At 35.8% G+C, this 22,500-nt stretch overlaps 1 protein-coding gene across 12 annotated transcripts in view; it reads right to left on the reverse strand.

Annotated features, from left to right (window-relative positions):
* Positions 1-22,500, reverse strand: part of gro (TLE family member transcriptional corepressor groucho) — a 101,658-nt gene that overhangs the window by 34,489 nt on the left and 44,669 nt on the right. For 9 of the 12 annotated variants that reach the window (XM_035864622.2, XM_035864610.2, XM_035864620.2 and 6 more), the window contains exons 5-7: positions 15,217-15,261; positions 615-677; positions 451-537 (exon numbers count right to left, since the gene is read on the reverse strand). In XM_035864622.2, the coding sequence (XP_035720515.1) occupies positions 451-537; positions 615-677; positions 15,217-15,261 (195 nt within the window). The remainder of the gene's footprint in view (positions 1-450; positions 538-614; positions 678-15,216; positions 15,262-22,500) is intronic. The other 3 variants (XM_035864623.2, XM_035864614.2, XM_035864616.2) reach the window with 1 other exon arrangement.

Raw genomic sequence — 22,500 nt, forward strand, 5'->3', positions numbered from 1 at the left:
TTTTTAAGGATTAAGGGGTAGATGTTTGAATGGCTTAAATTAAGTCCATGGTCCGTGGTTGAAATATATAAACTCGTGGATTTTTGAAAAATGTGAATAGGAAACGTCAGCTGGGGGTGAGAAAATTTGAAAAGTAAAGAAAAAGAAAAGGGCCCTCCTTGGGCCTGTTAAAAACATAATCATACTATACAATCAATGATGATGATGATGATGATGATGATGATGATAATAATGATAGTGATGATGAAGATGATAAAAATAATAATGACGATGATAATAATAGTAATATAATAATAATAATAATAATAATAATAATAATAATAATAATAATAATAATAATAATAATAATAATAATAATAATAATAATAATAATATTAATAATGTGAGAAAGAGAGAGAGAGAAAGAGAGAGATAGAGAGAGAGAAAAAAAAATACAAATCAAATACTTACCCCAATGATCGCGTTCAGCTCGGACATGGTAACTTGTTTCGCTCTCTCCACAGCGTTCGCCACCTGCTGCTGATGCTGTAAGCCATGCTATCATTATCGCGTCGTGGTCGCACTCGATTGTATGTTTATAAACACTTGTGCCAAACAGAAAGTCAAAGACTCACCTCTTGCGCCAAAAAGGGTAATAATTGTACGATTATCGCGTTCAGCCTCTTAGCAATCTCCGTCTGTAATTGTCATATTAAATGTCGATTAATGATACGATAATTTCAAAATATGAATAAACGTATCAACAAGAATAAATAGATTTTAAATCATTTTCTTATTTTTCTTTAGTATTTTTATTTATATTATTATTATTATTATTATTATTATTATTATTATTTTAAATATAAACTGAGCTCATACGATTCTTAACGAGTTACAATAATCGATAACAGTTATTCTTAGAAATGATTGTTCCTTTTTTTTTTTTTTTTTTTATTTATTTATTTATTTTAAAACATACTCGTCCACGAATTTATCTCTTAATTTTTTTTTCTCTCTCTCTCTTTCTCTCTCTTTTTTTCTTTTTATAATTGAACACATACGATATTAAGAAATATCATAACCTACGATCGCTTTATCATTTCATTCGATATAATCTGTAATCTGTTTAATAGTAATCTTGAGAACAAGGGAAAGATCAATGTCTTTTCTTAGTGTTAGTGTTCGATTTTGAGTTGATTTTTTTTTTTTTTTTTTTTTTTTTTTTTGAATCGAATTAGAATCGATTTTGTCGCGATAATGCACGTTCCGTGACTATAAACGAAACATTTTCTCATTTCTTCTTATTCTTTTGAAATTATCCTTCAAGATACGAGTGTCGATCATGGCTAATTCGTGAATATCCGAAGGATTGATATGAATCAGATTAATTTTCGAACCGTGTGCATTTGATTTTCACTTTATTTCAAGAATTATATTCATTTTTTTTTTATTTCTTTTTTTTTTTTTTTTTTAAATATATTAAACTTCAAATTTACCGACCAAATTTAATTTTCATTATGCGTAAAAAAAAAAGAAAGAGAGAAAGAGAGAGAGCACTATAGAATTTGAAAAAAATATCTATACAAAATCTATCGCGAACATTTATTATTTTTGGTAGTATTAAAAGTACAGGATGGATCAAAATGTAGGTGACATTTAAAAATCGTTTACTCTTTCATGAGACTTTTTTCGACGAATTCTTTTTTTTCCATTTCTTTTACTTTTGCTTTTTTTTCCAGATCGTAAAAGTACCAGCATTAAGAACTTTTGATCCATTTTAGAAATTTTCAATTCGGTCTGTATAAATTAATATAAATCAATCATATATAGATCCTTTCGCTTTAATTGTTCAAATAAACGACGAAGTGAGAAAAATACATACATTGGCCTAAATTCGATTAATATAATCACAAAAATATACGAATAAAGATTATGGTATGGTATTGCCCGGCCGGCAAATATCAAATTAAAATTAAAATTAAATTAAATTAAATCAAATTAAATTAAATTGATTATATAATATAAATTTAATTTATGTCGTATGGTGGACCCTTATTTCGGGAGGGCCCGAGGCGACTGTAGGTTATCACATATACATAAATATGCATCACTGTTGACAAACGAAATAAATAAACTAAATGTATACTTAATAGAATCCATTGGATGAAGCTATGTAAATACCTATATACTTGATACTTAACCACTTGCGGTGCAAAGAAATTCACGGTTGCCACGCACGTCATTTTTCTTTCTGCAACAATCGATGACGTGTGTAACACGTCACTGACATTCCGGTAATAGAAGTATCTAGACGTGCGTGGCACGTCGTTCCACCGCAAGTGGTTAACTTCAAGTTGAGGAAAAAGAAATGAAGAAACGTGTTATTTGAAATAGATCAAAATAAATGACGAGTGAAAATGATAGCGATGTGGAATAACGTTGGAATAAGTATTAGAGAATAGGATTAGCGATTTGAAATAGGGAACGTACAGAGATTTTTTTTACAATTATTTTTCTCTTTTCATTTATGTTCCATCCTAGTATATCTGACGTTGAAGAAAACACACAAAAAAAAAAAAATGGAAAAGGAATCACGAAACGTTGCGTCTCATAAACTCCCCGTATCAGACGAAAACAACGAATTCTCTCGGGCAACTGCTTATCGATTCTTTTTTTTTTTTTCTTTCTTTTATACATTTCCCACGGCTCTTAACTTTCTGGGTCATCTAAAAGTGGCCTCGTTAAGACCATCGTCGTCGTCGTCATTCCGGTGTTAACAAAATTTTAGTCCGCGTAACATCTCATCGAGTATCCTGACTTTTCATTGTATTTCTTTAATTTTATTTTTTGTTTGTTTATTTATTTATTTATCTATTATACGGTTTCGAGTAAACGTATAAACATATTGATGACTGTTATATGATATTAATAATATGTATCAATTATTTTTTGAAATCAATATCCACGTATTATTTGGATCACTTTTTCGTTCTCCCTCCTTCTTCCTCCCTTTTCTATCACAGAATAAAAAAAGAGAGAAAAAAGAAAAGAAAAATAATTTTGATCGAAAACTTGTCATTTGAAATTGATTACCTATCAAAGAGAGAATGGGACAGAGAGAGAGAGAAAGAGAGAGGGAGGACAATAATATAGAGGAATTCAGAATGACGAAGTAAAATTGAAATTATTTTGAAAAATGACGAGTTAAAAAGCATATTTTCGACTATTCCTCTGACCATAGTGGCAAGACAGTTTTCTTTTTCTTTTCTTTTCTTTTCTTTTTTTTTTCTTTTTCAAACTTTTACTTGCATTCGAACATTTTTCTACCATCGAAAAAATATAGACGAATTTTTTTAATAACTTCGGCATCGATCGACGGAAGTAAAAATATTGTTTTTTCACGATCTTGCTGAGAAACCATTGTGATATCTTTTGGTTTGAGTTAAAAAAAAAAAAAAAAAAAAAAAACAAAGAGAAAAAAAAGCGAAAAGAAAAATAAAAAAAAAAAAAGAAAAAGAAAGAAACAAATGAAAAGATCAACGACAAAAAACATGAAGGACATTGTTTACAAATATTTAAACAGATCGTTCGAAAGAATGGTTTAATACGATCAGAAAATATCATAGAGTAGATGTATCAGGATACCTTATCATGTATTATGGACCTTATTTCCAAATCCCAGAATCATACACATATGTCGTGATCTCCCCTTGTAAGTTATCCGAAGTATGCCATTCAAACTTCTTCACCCTCTTTCTCTCTCATCATCCCTTTCTCTCTCTCTCTCTTTCTCTCTCTCTTTCCCTCTCTCTCTCTCTCTTTCTGCTATCCCTTGCTCTGATTATAACATAATTACGAATATTACCGAGGGTGGAAAGTTAGCTCGGACTTTCTCCCTCGTTTGCGTTCTTTCTCACGTTTAGTTCGATTTTCTCTAAAAGAAAAGAAAAAAAGAAGAAAAAAAAAAAAAAAGAAAAAAAAGGAGAGAAAAAAGAAAAAACAGGAAGTAGAAAGAGAGAAAAAAAAGCAGATAGAAAAAGGGCGAGAGGGTGGAGACGAGGGAAGAGTATATACACACAGTTATATATATATATATATATCGTATAGACGTTCGACGACGAATGGATCGAGGGGGTTGTAGGAGAGTGAAGGGGAGTTCGGTGGTTCGAAGGGAAAATAGACGAAAGAAAGCGCGTAGATTTCGAGCGCGAAGTGACAAAAAAATGTCGGCCGAGACTGGAGGGAAGGACGGACGGATGGACGAATGGCAGACGGGCGGAGTAAGAGGATAGAGGGTGGGAGCAGGGGAGGGGGCGGTGAAAGGGGAGGAAAAAGGATACGAAGAAACGGAAGAAAGAGACAGAAAGATGGAAAACTGTCGCGTCCATGTTAGTTCGATTCCGTGTACCGTACCGTACCGTACGTAGTGTAGCGTCGCGTCGCGTCGCGTCGCGTGGCGATGCCTGCGGGGGTTGAAAAAAGTTGGACGAAAAAATCGGCTGGTCGCCGACGGTAGAAGAGAGACTCGATAGAGAATGGAGAAAGAAAGAGAAATAGAGGGAGACATAGACGGAGATAGACGAAGAGAGAGAGAGAGAGAGAGAGAGAGAGAGAGAGAGAGAGAGAGAAAGAGAGATGGATAGATGGATAGAGGAAAATGGTGAGGTGGGGGGTGAGGTTGGGTTGGATTGGGGATGAGGTGGCGAGGAAAGAGGGATGAAGAGGAAATTCATGCGACAAGCCAACGGCACAAGTGTTGTCCAGTACGAAAAAATGGTTATTCCTTCTCGAATGTGCCCGATGCACATGCACGTTTTCCCGCAGAACGGATGGTCCACCGGGGTCGGTTGGAAGAGTAGAGAGATACAGAGAGAGAGAGAGAGAGAGAGAGAGAGAGAGAGAGAGAAATACAGAGAGAGAGAAAGAGAGAGAGAAAGTGGAAAGAGGGGGATGGTTTGAGGGGTTGGACGGGAGAGATGGCCGAATTGCAGGCGGAGGAGGAATATAGGAGGAGGTGCAGGTAACATTGAGATTAGCAACGGGTAAAAAATCGATGTCATCGCCCCCAGCCCAGCGCATACACCCTCGCCACCCAGCCGACTCGACTCTCTCTCTCTCTTTTTCTCTTTCTCTCTCTATCTCTCTCTCTCTCTCTCTGCCTACCCTACCTACCTACCTACCTACCTACCCCTGCAGGGCCAAATAAAAGAACTCGAATATACGCGACCGCGTCTGCGTCTTTCGTACGTGTGGACGCGGCTCGGATTCGTCCGTGCGAGCGACCTCGAGCGTAGATTCGTTTGGTACTAGAGAGAAAGAGAGAGAGAGAGAGAGAGAGAAATATATATATCGAGAGAAAGAGGAGAGGGAGAGGGAGAGGGAGAAAGTGTGAACGAAAGAGCGAAGGCTGAGAGAGAAAGAAAGAGAGAAAGAGAGGTGGGGGTGGATGGATGGATATACGCACGTGTGTGCGTCCGTATATGTCCGTGAGAAACTGGAAAGGCAGCTTGAGTTATGTGCAATTGGTCAACCTGCACATTTTTTATCGGACGTCGAGTATAGCCGCGATGGGGAAACGCTAGTCGCCCACCCGCTACCAGGGAAGCGCTCGCCATCGACGGGGAACCCTACCATCGTTCGACGATTTCTTTTTATTTGTTTTTCTTTCCCTTAAAAAAAAAAAAAAAAAAAAAAAAAAAAGAGAAAAAAGAGCAGAAAAGAAGATCGACCCACTCAAAAAAAGAAAAAGACAAAAAAAGAAGAAGAAGAAGAGGAAGAAATGAAAAGAACGAAATATAAATGAGCTCGAACTTTCATCTTTCTTATTGGCGTAAGATGATCGTCAATAACTTCTTTTTTCGATGATCAAATCATTTTTAGAATCGGAGCTCTCTCTCTCCCTCTCTCTCTCTTCTTTTGGATTCATCTCAATCTCCTTCTATAATCGCATATAAATATAAACGTTTATGACGGAAATATATCAACGGGAAATGAATCGTGCAAGATTATATGTTCGGTTTTAGCGTTTTCCCTTGACTATTACTTTAACTGAAATGCGGACGATTTTCACGAGTTTCTTCAAAGGAACTAATCCTGTACATATTTGATAGTTTCACAGAAGCTAAGCTATTCGAAGGTATTCGAGTAATTACTATGATATTGCATAAGTTATTCGGCTTTGCCTTTCTATACTTAAATGAACGAAGACATTGATGTGTCTGTTTGTCGGATACTTTCACGTAATGAAGTAGGGCGAGAAGAGAAAAGAGGGAAGGGAAGGAGAGGGAGAAAGGGAGACGATGCATGATTTATATTATAATTCGTTTACTTTTCTTTCTTTTTCCCTTCGTATAATATCGTATCGTTTGTTTCCAAGTGAGAATTTAACCCAAAATGTTCATTACGACAAATGTATAATATAAGTAAATCAAATTAATTCTATTTATATTTCGTTGTCGACATTGACGTTTTCTTTTTCTTTCTTTTTTTTTCCTTTTTTTTTTTTTTTTTTTTTCCTTTATAATTAAATCAACGCTTTTTACCGTAAGAGAGTTTTAAAAATGTAAAAGAAAAAAAAAGAAGAAGAAGTAAAGAAAGAAAAAAAAAAAAAAAAAAAAAAAAGAAAAAAGAAGACGACAAAATTGGATAGGATAGAAATAGATAAATAAGTAATGACCGACAATGACAGAAAATTTGTCTAATTTAACGTGGCTAAGTGCGAAATGCGAATTCGTTTATAGAAATGAGAGCAATGAAATTTAGACAAAAAGTAAATCGTCCAAGAAATATCAAGGGAAAATATTCCATATTCCTTGCGTGTTATCTTCATTTTATTGGATATATATATATATATATATATATATATATATATATATATATTTAATTATCTTTTTATTCTTTTTCTTTTTTCTTTTTTTATTTAATTAACTCCCTATCTTTCCATAAAAGTTTACAATCTCATACGTGAATATTTGATATATATATATATATATATATATATATATATGTGTATGTATATATATATGAAAGAAACGATAGTTTCGAATTTCTTGAAATATCGTGGACGATGGCGAATCGATGTTATGCACTTTCTATACCTACTATTACACATACTCTTCGATTCGCAAGACCATTTCGCACGTAGGATTTCTATCGAAGAAAATATCTCGCGGCACACATGACTCTCGCTCGAGTGGAGGAAAAGGAGGAAACGGAAAAGGGAGGGATGGGGATTTAGGAGGGGGAGAGGTAGTTTGGGGGATAGGAAAACGTGGTGTAGACGGGGTATGGGAATCGTATGGAGATCGATTTCGAGAAAACACGAGGTAACCGCATACAAACGACGAGAAACACGCAAGGCGTTCTTGAAAACATTTTCAAATCTCTTCCTGCCTTTCGAAATAACAAAAGCCGTTTTATGTTGTAGATATTTTGAAAGGGAATAATTCGTACTGCTTGTTCGCTCTAGCGCCCGTTGATTTTCTAGCAGCTACTTTGTATAATGAGCGAGCGCTCTCTGGATTTGATAATAATAGTCCATGCAAAAGAGTTGATAGAAAGAAAGAAAGAAAGAGAGAGATAGAGAGAGAGAGAGAGAGAGAGAGAGAGAGAGAGAGAGAGAGAGAGGGAGATTGAATATTCCTAGGTGAAATAAACTGCGAGTCCGTAGAGGATAAAAGAAGAAGAAAAAATGGAGATGGGGAGGTGGGAAAGACGGGGAGATGGAGAAAAACCAAACAAAAAGAAAAAGGAAAAAAAGAGAAGCAAACCAAAAAAAAAAAAAAGGAAAAAAGAGAAAAAGAGAAAAAGAGAGAGAAAAAGAGAAAGAGAGAGAGAAAGAGAGAGAGAGAGAGAGAGAGAAAAAAACGAAAATAAATAAAACGAAACGAGGATGCAAAAATGCAGCTAATTTTCTAGGGGATTAACGGGAGAAAAAAAAGTTTCAACGATTAAAACGATTTTTCTACATTTACATTTACATTTCCGAACGTTGTATATATATATATATATATATATATATATATATATATATATATTTTTTTTTTTTTCTGTTTAAAAAACGGAGGAAACAAAAAGTTTCACACGACAATCGGGAATTATTCTTCATTGAATAAATAAATTTGACGAGGTAGTCGAGGGTGACGTTTAAAAATGTAGACGGAAGAATCGACGACGACGACGACGACGACGACGACGACAACGACGACGACGACAACGACAAACTTCGGAAAACGTTCTTCTCTTTTCTCTTGAAAAGAGAATCGTTACTTGACACCTCTCGCCAAACAGACAGCGAGGATAGATTAGATTTTCTTGATTACATAGTAGCACAAACGAACGAGAGATAGATAGAGACAGAGACACAGACAAACAGAGAAAGAAAGAAAGAGAAAGAGAGAAAGAGAGAGAGAGAGAGAGAAAGAGAGAAAGAAAGTGTACCTTTCTCTATCTCTATCTTTATTTGTACGTCTATCATTCTATTTCTTTCTCCTCTTTTTATTTATATGAGTGATTTTAATAGGTTCGATTAAAAAAAAAATTTTATTGCGATAAATGACGAATTCGCGATGTACAAAGATACCCAGGTGCATTAATCCCCAAATTGACTCTTTTCGAGGGCGAAGAGGACTTTCAATTAAGTGATAACGCTTATCATTGACTCGTAGCTACGCTGCGAGCTATCTTGCGACATGAAAATTCTCTCTCTCTCTCTCTCTTTCTCTCTCTCTTCCTTTCTTTCTCATTCATCCACATATATTCCTCTTCCTCGATGTGTTTTTTAACTAATTCCCCTCCGGCGGTACTAACCACCCCACTCCGTTCCCTTAGCTTCACCATCAACGCGCACTCTTACCGATCATCCTTTTCTAAACTACCTTTTCTATTTTTCTTTTAAACGCTCATGGAGGTCGCATTTACTATCGTCAATCCCTCAGACATCGTGTATCTATCTTCTTTCTTCTTTCCCCTTTCTCCTTCTTCTCTTCGCTCACTCACTCTTTCCCCTATCACTCTTTTTTCCTTTATTCTCTTTATTTCTCTTTCTCTCTTATTCCCTTTTTCTCTTTCTCTCTTATTTCCATTATTTCTCTTTCTCCCTTTCTCCCTATCTCTCTTATTCTCTTTATTTCTCTTTCTCTTTTTCTGTTACTCTCTTTATTTCTCTTTCGTTTTCCTCTTTCTCTTTTTTTTTCTTTTTTTTTATTACTTTGCCCAACCAAACAAAAATATCTCATTTCCTATGGAAATCGTCGTTGAATACCACGCGCCGCTTCCGAAAGGCGCGTACGTGCGATGATTAACGAAAGCGTTCAAGCAATTAGTAGCGAATTTTGAGTAGAAAGCTTAACGCTACACCAGGGATAATTTCGACACAGGCAGGACTTCCTTGATTTTCTCTGCTCTCGGGCTATCTGATTTTTTTTTTTCTATTGTTTTCTCTCTCTCTCTCTTTTTTTTTTTTTTTTTTTTTTTTTTTAGTTATTCGTATATGAAAAATAAAACGAAATGAACAACGTTCAACGTTATCTATAGGTATCATTTGGGGGGGAAAAAAAAAGGAAAAAAAAAAAAAAAGGAAAAAAAAAGGAAAAAGAAAAAAAAAATTAATAGAAATGAAAAATAAAATAGAAAAAAAGAAATATCAAAATTAACGTAGGTCGCATTGTTTCAATTTTTTTTTCTTCAAAATGATATATATATATATATATATAGAGAGAGAGAGAGAGAGAGAGAAAGAGAGATCAAATGAAATTAAAGAGCGATTATTGAAACAGTTCCGTTTTATCTCATTGACTTCTCTACTTTGTTATTTATATTAGCCGACCATCACGTTGTAATTTCAATCGTTCCAACTTCATCTCATTAATCGTTAATTAATGATTCGCCAACATATAGAAATATGAGGAATTAGTAGAATTATCCAACGGATTAATCGTTGAGACTCACTACTACCTATCTCCGTTCACTTTCTATCTCTCTCTCTCTCTCTCTCTCTCATTCTCTCTCTCTCTATCTCTGTATCTCACCCCCATATCCTCCCACCATGCGCACTCGTTTTTCTTTCTCGATTTTCTCCGTAAAAAGTCGCGCTTTTATCTCTGATAGCGTTTCAAATTGCCCCACGTCAGGCACCGTCGCTCACATCGACGAATTATATTCTCTCGAAAGAAAGAATTTCACGGATGCACGTTCGTGACTCGTTCGTGAAAACATATTTACGAAATCGGTTAACCGTTATTTTCCCTTTTGTTTAATAAAAATGAATAAAAGATTGTTCGATGGTCGAGAAAATACAATAGTAACAATTTGTTGAGAGCAAAAACGAAAAATAAAAAGATATATTTATTTTATGTTTACGGGCGAACGAAAATATTTAACTTTTCTTTTTTTCTTGTTTTGGTTTCTTTTTTCTTCTTTTTTTTTCTTTTTTTTTTTTTTTTCGTTTCCAACGCTTACATAGTTATCCGTATGGTCTTAAAAAATAAAAGCCCGTCGGATACGAAGAACGTATATATGCGGCCATCGAAATATTTACGTAGAGATAGGGAGATACATGTATCTTCTATCGTAAGCGTTCCGTTCACGGAAAACACATTATTTCATAAGCGCGCAGATCCAAAAGGATTAATAGTTCATAGAAATAAAATTGGAACAAGAAGGAGAGAGAAGGAGATAAAGAGAGAGAAAGAGAGAGAGAGAGAGAGAGAGAGAGAGAGAGAGAGAGAGAGAGAGAGAGAATGAGAACGATGCAAATAAGTGAGATATATATATATTATTATTAAGTATTGTTGTTGAACGATTTGACTTTAGCTGGCTTTAAATCTTTACTGATTAAATTTAACCCCGAAATAATGAAATTAATATAAGTGAATTGCGTCGAATGTAAACTGAATTTATTTGTCCTAATCGTTGCAATGTTACTTGCTAATCATTGTCAAAATGAACTTCCATTATTTTTTTCTTTTTTATTTCATCTACACAATAGATATTAAACAATAATAATAATAATAATAATAATAATAATAATAATAATAATAATAATAATATCTAATTTTGAAGTTCTCTCGATCTTATTGATTTCTAAAAAAATAAAAATAAAAATAAAAAATAAAAAAAAAAAAAAAAATAACGAATAAATAAATACAAAAATATTTAATCTATATAAGCATTAAAAGTATCTAGTGATAATGATTTTCTTGAAACGCGACAAGATAATCTTTTAAAAGTTAAGAAATTATATTAATCGATCGTATATTGAATAAAAATGTTCCGTAATAAATTAGTTTTAGATGAACAAATTAATACATTAATGTCATCGTAAATATTCTTTTCTTTTATATATATATATATAAATAATATCTTCATTTACGATATGACTTGTTTGAAAAGTATAAAAATGTATTTTGGAAAAATAAATTTATTGTTCGTTAGTATGGCAATACAACATCGAGATATTCTTAACTAAGAAATACGATCGTATCATTTCAGAGCCACCGCCATCGGTATCACCGCAAGACCGACATCAATGATCGATCTCACCCTCTTTCTCTCTCAACTTCTCCCTCTCCCTCACTCTTTCACACAACCATCCCCTTACTCGCTTACCCCCACCCTTCGTCTCTCCCCCTCCATCTCTCTCAGTCTCTCTCCATTTTTTGATCTTCCTCTTTTTCACGACTTTCAAGATCCGTGACCGCAAGAGCTATGAGTGTTTAAAGAGAACGTGTATATGTATGTATGTGTGTGTATGTATGTGTATGTGTATGTTTGAGAGAGATAGAGAGAGAGAGAGAGAGATCGTAATCCAAACTAGGACATCGTCGCCGACGAATTCGAGTTAGCTCGAACTAGTATAAGCGGTGGTGTACGTTCGTGTTTGGGGGTTGAAAGTAGAGTGAGAAGCAAATGTTGGCTGCTAGCTGCTAGCTGCTAGCTGCGGGTAACGGGAAAGAGTCAACGACTAAGGATTTTCATTTGAGAGAAAGAGATAAAGAGGGGGGGGGTTGGAAGGGAAAAAAATATTGTAATAGAAGAACACAGGAGGGAGAGAGAAAGGGAGAGAGAAAGGAAGAGAGAGAGAGAGAGAGAGAGAGAGAGAGAGAGAGAGAGAGAGAGAGAGAGAGAGAGGCGATCATCGACGGTGGTAACTAAAAAGGGTAAAAGCAGGAGACTAAAGAGGGATATAGGGCTCTAACCTCGTAGGGGAAGATTGTTTTCATTCGGTTAGAAGAGAGAAGGGAGAAGAGAGAAGGATGAACGGGGAAAGAGGGGTTCCAATTGAAAAGAAGCGAGAACCGAAGAAGAACCACGGCTCGAAAGCCGGCTAAGTGTCAGAGGGACAAGTAGTGGGGTGATGATTTATTTTTTTTCTCTCTTTTTCTTTCTTTCTTTCTTTCTTCTTCTTCTTCGTCTTTTTTTTTCCTCCTCTAGACCTCACCCTCACGCCCTCTGCCCTCCCCCACCCTACCTTCTTTCTCTATCTCTGTCTGTTTGTTAGTTTGTCTTTCACAAGCATACACACGCGCATACACACGCGCATACACACACACACACACACACACACACACACACACACCTCTCTTCTTTTCTCTCGTGTTTTCTCTAGAGACCAGCGAAAGACAGAGGAATGAAATAGGAAGCGATGGACTACCGTTAACGCCAGGAGGCCGCGCCGTCGTGATAAATGATAAATGATACGTGATAAATGATTTTAAAGAAAAAAGGAGAAGAGAGAGCGACAGAAAGAAAGAGAAAAAGAGAGAGATAGAGAGAGAGAGAGAGGGAGGGAGAGGGAAAGAAATAAAAAAAGAGAGAGAGAGAGAGAGAGAGAGAGAGAGAGAGAGAGAGAGAGAGAAAGGATCGTTACTCGGATGATCGATGCACGAGCTACGTAAATTCGTTGGGGGTGGTAGGAAAGACGCGAGTACACGATATTATAGATTATTTCCGGTACACACCGTGGCTCGTCTTTTATCGTGAGGCTCACGGTAGACGGGAGGAATGGTGGAGGAAGAGGAGGTAAAAGAGAAAGAGGAGTAAGAGGTGGAGGAATAGAAGTAGGAGGAGGTGGAGGAGGAGGAGGAGGAGAAAGAAGAGGATGAGGATGAAAGAGGTGGAGGCGGCGGTAGCGGTGGTGGCAATGCTAGTGGTGGTAGTGGTGGTGGTAGTAGTAGTGGTAGAAAGAGAGAAAGAGAGAAAGAGGGGAAAAGGACGAAGAGAAGAGAGGGTGAGTTGGTTGGTTGGTTGGTTGGTTGGCTGGTTGGTTGGTTGGTTGGTTGGTTGGTAAAGGAGATAATTTATCGTTCTTCGTTCTCGCCGATCGTGCCGGCGCTCGGTTCAAACGTTGCAAATAAAACAGATTAATCCTTCGGAGAGATGTAAATTGCAAATTGTCCGCGAGCGTGTTCGAGGGAAGGGAGGGAGAGGGGAGGAGTAAGAGGAGGAGGAGGAGGGGGCGATATTATTACGGTTAATTAGGGAGTCGCGAATAACCAATAACTTTTCATTTTTCTTCCAATTAACGTCAGTTGGGATTCACGAAAAAAAAATGGGATAGATAGATAGGTAGAGAGAGAAAGAATGAGAGAGAGAGAGAGAGAGAGAGAGAGAGAGAGAGAGAAAGAGGGAAAGAGAGGGAGATATTAAAAAGAAAGAGAAATGTATAATAACGCGTTACATTAGATTCGTTCACAATTTGTCGCTGTATCGGACTTTTGTACCCTCCTCGGGGATTCATTTCCTATCTTAACTACCCTTCTTTCTCGACCCTTTTCCTCCCCTTTTCTTTTCCTCAACTTCTTACTTTTATAACAACTCTATTCATCAATTAACAGTTAAAATTGCGACAATTTCTGTCAAGTAGTTTTCTCCCTCTTTGATCATTCCCGAACGTTCTCTTTCTTTTCCTTTTTCATATCTTCTTTTTGTTGTTTTATATATATATATATATATATATATATATATATATATAGATGGATAGATAAACATAAAAATTTATTAATTACTTGCCGATTATGATAAAATAAATAGGAAAATGTTATTCGATTCGATCTAAGTGGATATATAATCCGACGGTAAAAATTCTTTTTATATCTATTTATTATACATATATATATATATATATATATATATATATATATATATTCATGTATAAAAGTAGTATACTGGAAACTTACTTTTTTTGAAATATCTCTTTCTAGATGAAAAATTTATTAACGAGGATTAAAAAATTTCTCTCTCTCTCTCTCTCTTTCTTTTTCGATGACGGCACGATGAAAGTACTCTTTCCAGTTTTATTTATATTTTCTTTTTTTTTTTCCTTTTTCTTCTTCTTCCTCTTTTTTCCCCCCTACCAAATAACGAACGATTCGCGAAGTGGGATGGCATCGATTTAAAATAACACGGTCGAACGAATCTTCGAAGAGCCTAATTGTAAGTATATTCGCCGCAGGTTATAAAGTAGTGGGTGGTATAAGTTGAGGTGGAATGGGATTTGGATAGGGACAGCGTATCGGCGAATGGACGCAATTTCCTGACGATTCAAGCAAGTAGTGTCCCATTGCACGAGAAGTACTTATTTTCCTTCCCTTCTTTCTTCGTTTTCCCCTTCTCTATTTCCCGAGTCTAACAACCAATACTCGATTCACGTTGGGCTTGCACCCCATTAGAATCCCTCGCCCTACGGGTACAAGGGTGAGAAATGATCGGCCGCTAATGCTAATGAATATCAGCTCGTCCCGCACGAGGCTGCGCGACAAGGGGGATGAGGGATAAGGGATGAGGGATGAAGGGGAAATTGTTTGGAGTTTCGGCTAGGCGCTATTGGCTAGTGGCAGTAAGCAGGCAAGTGTCTAGCGTGTTTGAACGAGGGCGACGACTAACTCGCTTTTAAGAAAATTGCTGACAGAAGGGTGATCGCTCGCTGTTTCCCTTAATTAGCCGAAATTACACGATTTCCCAAGCTTAAATGTCCCTTCTCCTTTCTATCTCTCTTACTCTTTCTCTCTGTCTTTCATCTCTTTTTCCCTTTCAATTCAAAGCAATCGGTTTCTCGATCTTCTTTCAAGAAAGCGAGCGTATCGTCTCGTTGAGATCTTAATTATCAAAAGTCTCCCTTTTCGTTATGACTTATCAAAATTAACTAAAATGTTACAAGGAGAAATTTATATATCTATATATTATTCATCATTATTATTATAATTATTATAATTATTATAATTATTAATTAAATCTCACCTGTTTATGCATCTCCACGTTGAGGCCATACGACATCTCGTAGTACTGAAACAGAAGGATCAAAGTTTAAAAGTAAATAATACCAACAATCGGATCCGTTTAATTCTTTCGAAATTTCTTTCTCTTTTCTTTTTCTATTTTCACTTTTCTTTTTCCTTTCCTTTTTTCTTTCTTTCCTGTTTTTTTTTCTTTTTTTTTTTTTTTTTTTTTTTTTCTTTCGAGACGAGAGACATTTATCGGCGTCAAGCGAAAAACGACGTTCCATTTTGTACGCCATCTTTAGAATTACGTTCCGTAATATCTGAAGATAAACGAAGAGAAAATTCGATCATTATCGTAACACCGAGAGAATTTAAATAGAATATCTCTTCCGCATTTTCATCCTTTTTATTTTCATTTTATTTTATTTTCATTTTATCCTTATTATTATTATTATTATTATTATTATTATTATTATTATTATTATTATCTCTATGTACCGAGCAACATCGGAATAAGATGAAAAAGGATCATTGGGACGATCTATTATCATACCCACCCAATTGAGATAGATCAATCGTACCAATATTCTCTATTGTTTCTTTTTTTCTTTTGACACGAAATGAAAGATTCCTGTTATGTTTTAGTCGGTGCCAAGATCAATCGAGCTTAACCTCCTCGAAGATACTTTACTCGGAAAACGCGTCAGGCGTCTCTCTTTCCGTTTAAAATCTCATCTTTGCGCTATAGAAACATAATCGACAGATTAATTTACTTTTCTTCGATTCGCCGATAAAAAAATCCATGTTTTTTATGTCTTTGTGTATGTGTGTGTGTGTGTGTGTGTGTGTGTGTGTGTGCATGTATGTGCACATATCCTTTTATTTTCTTTTCAAGAAATATTTATCGCAATGAGAAAGCGATGTAACAAAAAAAAAACTAAATTAACTCTTAAGATTACTATTTGATAGTATAATAATAATAATAATAATAATAATAATAATAATAATAATAATAATAATAATAAAAGATTATTAATAATAACACGATTATTGTTATAATAATATTAATATTAAAAATGATAATAAATGCATGAGTTTAATCAACGATTAAATCTATCGAGAATAAAACCAAAACAGTATCGGCGAAAAGTTCTTAGAACATTTTAAAAATCGATTACTCTTTCTCGAGAGAAAGATATTTAATTTTTCGTTCTTCCAATTATTCGTAAGGCTCGATTGTAATTTTGCGATCTTAGAAAAAAAAAAAAAAAAAAAAAAAAAAAAAGAGATAAAAAACAAAAAAGAAAAAAGGAAAAGAAAAAAAAGAAAAAGAAAAGAATGTAGCCTAAAAAATGTTGCATAAAGGAGTAATTCAATTTTTAAAAATGAGAATAGTAACTTTTGGATCGGCCTGTATATATAATCCCTTCTTTTATCGCGCGTTAAATTCTACAGCGCAAAAATTTGTTTAATTCACGAAAAATTTTATCGTTACGTTTAAAACGTAATCCGATGCTTGTCGGACGTGAGAATTTTCTTCTCATTCTCTCCATACGAAAAAGAAAAAAGAAAAAAGAGAGAGAAGAGAAAAGAAAAAAGAGGGGCAAAATAAATATATATAAAAAAAAAAAAAAAAAAAAAAAACAAACAAACAAAAACGAAAAGAAAAATAAACTCACTTAAACAATTTTATCACGATACGATTCGAGTTAGTTGCCAGAGTAATAAGACAGATCTTGAATGCGACGATCCACGCGAAAGTATCATTTACCAAGCACCTATTTCCATCCCCTACATTCCACCCCTTTCTCTACGTTCGCTATCTCGTGATACGATACACGAAACGAAAATAAAAAAAAACATTGGCTTGTTTAAAGTAACTTTAAGATCGAAACAGTAACTTAATAAACAATTCAATCCTATAATATATTTCTGTTGTTTCTTCTTTTTTTTTTTTTTTATACGACTATCTCATTTTTCCTTAATTATTGGATGCAAAAGAAAAACGGGGAAAAAAAAAAGAAAGAAAGAAAGGTAAAAAGAAAAACTTGTCTAATCACAGATCTTCTTATATCTCTAAGAGAAGAAGAAAAAAGAAAAAAAGAAAAAAAAATGATAAAAAGAAAGAGAATAAAAGAGAAAAAAGGAAAGAAAAAAAATGAAGAAGAAAGGAAGAAAGGAAGAAAGAAAGAAAGAAAGAAAAAAAAAAAGAAATTTAACGAGCTACATGTACTGATGATATTTCAACGACATATATGTGTAGTGTATGCGTGTATGTTTGTGTGTGTGTGTGTGCGTGTTTTATTTTAATAAACAAGAAAAAGAACAAGAAATATCTCGCGAATCTCGTGAAGTAGTATCTCGTTCGAGAGCATCGAGAACTTCGATCGAACTTTCCCCCCTCCGCCCTCGACCCCTTAGTTCAGCACCGCTCGACCGCTCCCCATTCTCCTGGTTCGTCGTTCCCCGAAAGTCTAGATGAAACGGGGAACGGACCATCGAATATATATATATATACACATATACGTAAGTGCACGCGAGCACGATCGTAAATCGGTTAGTGGCTGTCACTTAGCACACCGCGTGTCCGCCTTTAACCGCGCTTGTTCCAGGACGAATGGCTTCAGGGGGTTGGTGGTTGGTTGCCTGTGCCTGCCTGCTTCTGGCGAGCCTGAGAGAAGGCATATGTATGTATGTATGTATGTATGTATGTATGTATATATATATATGTATGGACGTATGTATGTATGTATGTATGTACGTATGTATGTACGTATGTATGTACGTATGTATGTACTTACACGGGTCGACATTTACCAGATAGATAGATAGATAGATAGATAGATAGATAGATAGATAGATAGATAGATAGATAGATAGATAGATAGAGAGAGAGAGAGAGAGAGAGAGAGAAAGAGAGAGAAAGAGAGAGAGAGAGAGATCGATAGCATCGGCTACGGAAATATACCAGCTTAATAATGCAGTCGATAAGCACCACGATGGGAAGAAAGAAATGGCTTGTGAGAGGGTTTCAGAAGTGGGGTGAGGGAAGAAGGGAGGAAGAGAGAAAGGGGGAGGAGGATTGGTAACGTCGTCTTCGCCGACGACGACGGCAACGACGGCTACGACGAGTGAGTATGAGTAGCTTCTGTACATACACGAGCGCAACATTTTCCTGTAAACGTGTCCCTCCCTCTTCTCTCTCTCTCTCTCTCTCTCTCTCTCTCTCTCTCTCTTTCTCTTTCTCTCGAGTATCGAGCTATCTACCAGCGATAATCTTCCTCGACAAATCCAATGCCTTGATAATAATTTCCTCTTCCATGTGAGAGCGAACTCGTACTTCAGTCGGTTGATAAAACGCACGTCCGTCGTTAGTTCGAAGCTAATTAGTTTGAGAGCTATCAGGAAGCGCTCGACGTCGAGCCATTCGATACTCTCTCTCTCTCTCACTCTCTTCCTACCCCTCATCTATCTCACTCTCTCTCTCTCTCTCTCCTCTCTTTCTCTATCTATCTATCTATCTCTCTTCCTGTTAGAATTGACTAGGCGCGAACCTATTGCGCGATTCGACGAAAGATAAACTTTTATATTTTCTCGTGGCCCGTTTCCACTATGATCGTCCTTCCGATCCCAGCAGCTTTATTTTCTTCTCGTCACTTCTCTCTCTCTCTCTCTCTCTCTCTGCTCCTTCCCAAATCATTTTCCTGTCGATCTTTTTTGTTTATCCTCCCCCGTACTTCTTATCACTATATCTACACTTCATATTTCACGAGTTTTATTTCCGCGTGACACCATCATAAATTAAATTAATTACCCATAACTAAATAGATATATAGGTAATTAATTTAATTTTATTGCTTCGAATATACGAAAAGTATTTTTTATTCCCTTTTAAATGTTATAGCACTGATATATATATATATATATATATATATATATATATATATATACATAGATACATAAATACATACATATATATATACATATATGTTTCTCTCATTCTTCTTTCGACGTGAAATAATAATACGACGTCAACGAAGAATCGATACGATTTGACGATACCACGTCTTATTCCGCATCGCGAAGCGCATATCGATTTCTCTGAAAGTTCGAAAGGCCACGTGGAAAAAAGTCAGACCCGAAGAAGTCGATTATCGGACGGTAAGAGAGAGAGAAAGAGAGAAAGAGAAAAAGAGAGAGAAAGAGAGAAAGATAAAAAGAGAGAAAAAGAGAGAAAGAGAGAGTGAGAGAGAGCCGAAGGAAAAGAGACAAAAAGGGACAAAAAGGATGACAGAGGGAAAGAAGAGGGAGAGAATAAAAAAAAAAAGAAAAGAAAAAAAAAGAAAAAGGAAAGAATAGGGAAAAAAAGGAAAGAAAACAGGGGGGAAAAAAAAGGGGAAGGAAGAAAAAGAAGAGAAGTGAAAAGGGGAGAGAAAAAAGAGAAAAAAGAGGAAAAAGAGAAAAGAAAAAAAGAAAAAAAGAAAAATTAAAAAGAGATCGTATCGATCTCATCTTTACCTCAACCTTTCCTTTTCTATTTTCACGTGGCTCGAAACCCAATAATGGGGGATTGTATCGATAATTTCACTCCCCCCCCCTCCCGCACCCACCCCATCCCCTCCAGTTATTCGATATGGATCTTTTAGGAACGAGACCCTTTGATATGGCGATCGAGCTAACTCTCTTTTTTCATTCTCTTTTCGTTTCCCCCCATCGGTCTACACCTATACCCGCCCATCCCCAACTTCCTCACCATCGACTCGCTCCTTTCATTTTTTTCTTTTCACATAACTGATGGATTTTTCGTTTGCCCTCTTCAATCTTCCCTAACCCCTTAACTCTTTCCTTACCCACTTCCCCTCACCTATCCAACACCACCCGCAGCATATTACATTTCTTTTCGTATCTCCAAACGTTTCTTATCGCGAAATTCAATCAAATTTTCTGCGACACATTTATCTCTAATTAAATAATAATTATTATAATAATAAGTCGCAGTAGGAAAAAGGAAAAAAAAAAGAAAAAAAAGAAAAAAAAAAAAAAAAAGAAAGAAAGAAAGAAATGAAAAAAGTAAAATCGAAATACATTTTTCTATCTCGTCGAAAATATTTATACGTTGTCAAAAGAATAGGATGAAGGGCGAAGTGAAATAGCTGAAGTAGGTGTTCTTGAAAGTGAGGACGGGGGATAAGGAACGGAAGGGGAAGGGGAAGGAAGGGAGTGGGTGGGCGAGCGAGGGTGACACGTAAGGATAACGTTGGAAGAAGAAATTCATTCTGTAATAGCTCGTATTTCAGAATGTCCCGGAGGCGATAAACCGCGAGACAAAGGAATGCCAAAGAGAGTATTATGGAAGAAAGAAAAGGACAGGTATAGTAGTCTTAAGGAAAACTTTGGATACCTGGAGGTACATTCGAGGAGCATTAGAGAATTATTCGATGTTTATGGGGGAGAAGAGGGAGAGAGGAAGAACGTTGGCGAATGACATTAACTTTTGTTGGATGTAAGAGAAAGAGAGAGAGAGAGAGAGAGAGAGAGAGAGAGAAAACGATGATCATTTCGTGATTTACGAATGTTAAATGAAACTTACAAAATTTCAATATCGACGTTACCGGTCGTAGAATTTTCATTAATTGAACTTCATCATCAAAATCGTTCGTTGTTTTAATTACGAATATTCTTTGACATCTTTCTCTCTCTCTCTCTCTCTCTCTTTTTCTTCTTTTTTTTCTTTTTTCTTTTTTATTTTCTTTTTTATTTTATTTTCTTTCCTTTCTTTCTATCCTTTTTTCCTTTTCTCTTTTATTTATTTTTTTTTTCCTATTTTTTCTTTTTATTGTCCATTTACAAAGTTTCATCTCGCGCCACGTACCGTCGGCAAATTAATTTCCAAACATTCGGAGAACTCGTTGACTTTTGTCTGTTTCCACTTCCCTCTCTCCTAAACCCCCATCCAACCCCTCGCCCCTCTCTCTCTCTCTCTCTCACTCTCTCTGTCTTTCTCTCTCTGTTTTTGTCTCTCTTGTTTTTATTCATTTCCGACGGCACAGGGTCGAGATAAAAAATGTGTTCGCTTCGATTTGATCGAGTCGTGTTCGACTAGAGAAGTATGTACATAGGCCGAGAATCAATTTGAGGGTGGCAACACTTGGTAATAAAAAATCGTTCCTCCGATGATCATGGTCCATTTCGAAAAACGAACGAACGAACGAACGAACGAACGAACGAACGAACGAACGAACGAACGAACGAACGAACGAATGAACGGACAAACGAACGAACGAACGAACGTAGCAAAGACCTATGTATGGTGGATCGTTTATGCGTCGTGAAAAAAAATAAAATTGAAAAAATTGAAAAAATTGTGATTTGCGTTCTCGCCTGTAAAAAAGGAAAGAAAGATAAAACAAAAAAAACAAAACAAACAAAGAAGAAGAAGAAGAAGAAGAAGAAGAAGAGAGGAAAAAAAGGGGTTAACCTAACTACAATACACATAGGGGTAGTAGGTACGTCTTCTCGTTCTACGGTCTATACGTGAAATTGAACCTTCTCGACGGGTTTCGATCGCTTGTACCGTGTTTAAACCGAGCGCGAAATGTTTTCAAACTTGAGGGAAGACGACGACGAAGACGACGACGAAGACGACGACGAAGACGACGACGACTGGACTAAAGATAATTTCCGTGTCAATATATATTCATGCCTTTGAATTTCCTTAAGAGGATCGCTTCCAAGATCTCCGAGTAGTTGAAAATAAAAACAAAAAAAGAAAAAAAAAAAGAAAAAAAAGAAAAAGAAAAAGGAAAAAGAGAAAAAAAGAGAATGGAAGAAAAGTCTCTTAAGGGAGAGGAAAAGATACTGATAGAGATAGGATAGAGATAGAAATAGATAGAAAGAGAGAGTGAGAGAGAGAGAGAGAGAATTGAGGTAAGAAGACGGAGGGAACGAGTCGATGATTTTGTAGGGAAAAATAAATGAAAAGGGTGAAATAGAAAAGGAAAAAGGTAAGAGAGACCGACGCGCTGGCGGATTTACGTGGCGCGTTACCCTAATGAAAATCGTCGAGGGTAAACAGGGAAAGAGAGTGAGAAAGAGAGAAAGAGAAAGAGAGAGAGAAAGAGAGAGAAAAAGGGCGACAGCCGGGATACACGAGGACGGAATTAGAATATCAAACGCACATTCTCGAGGTGAACGCGTATATATCTTTATATACGATATACATATACATATATTTAACGGTATATATATATATATAAATATATATATATATATATATATATATATTATGTAATACGTGCAGACG

The sequence above is a fragment of the Vespa mandarinia genome, chromosome 6 (genome assembly GCF_050613455.1).
Source record: "Vespa mandarinia isolate Hongniang chromosome 6, ASM5061345v1, whole genome shotgun sequence".
NCBI classification, from domain to species: domain Eukaryota; kingdom Metazoa; phylum Arthropoda; class Insecta; order Hymenoptera; family Vespidae; genus Vespa; species Vespa mandarinia.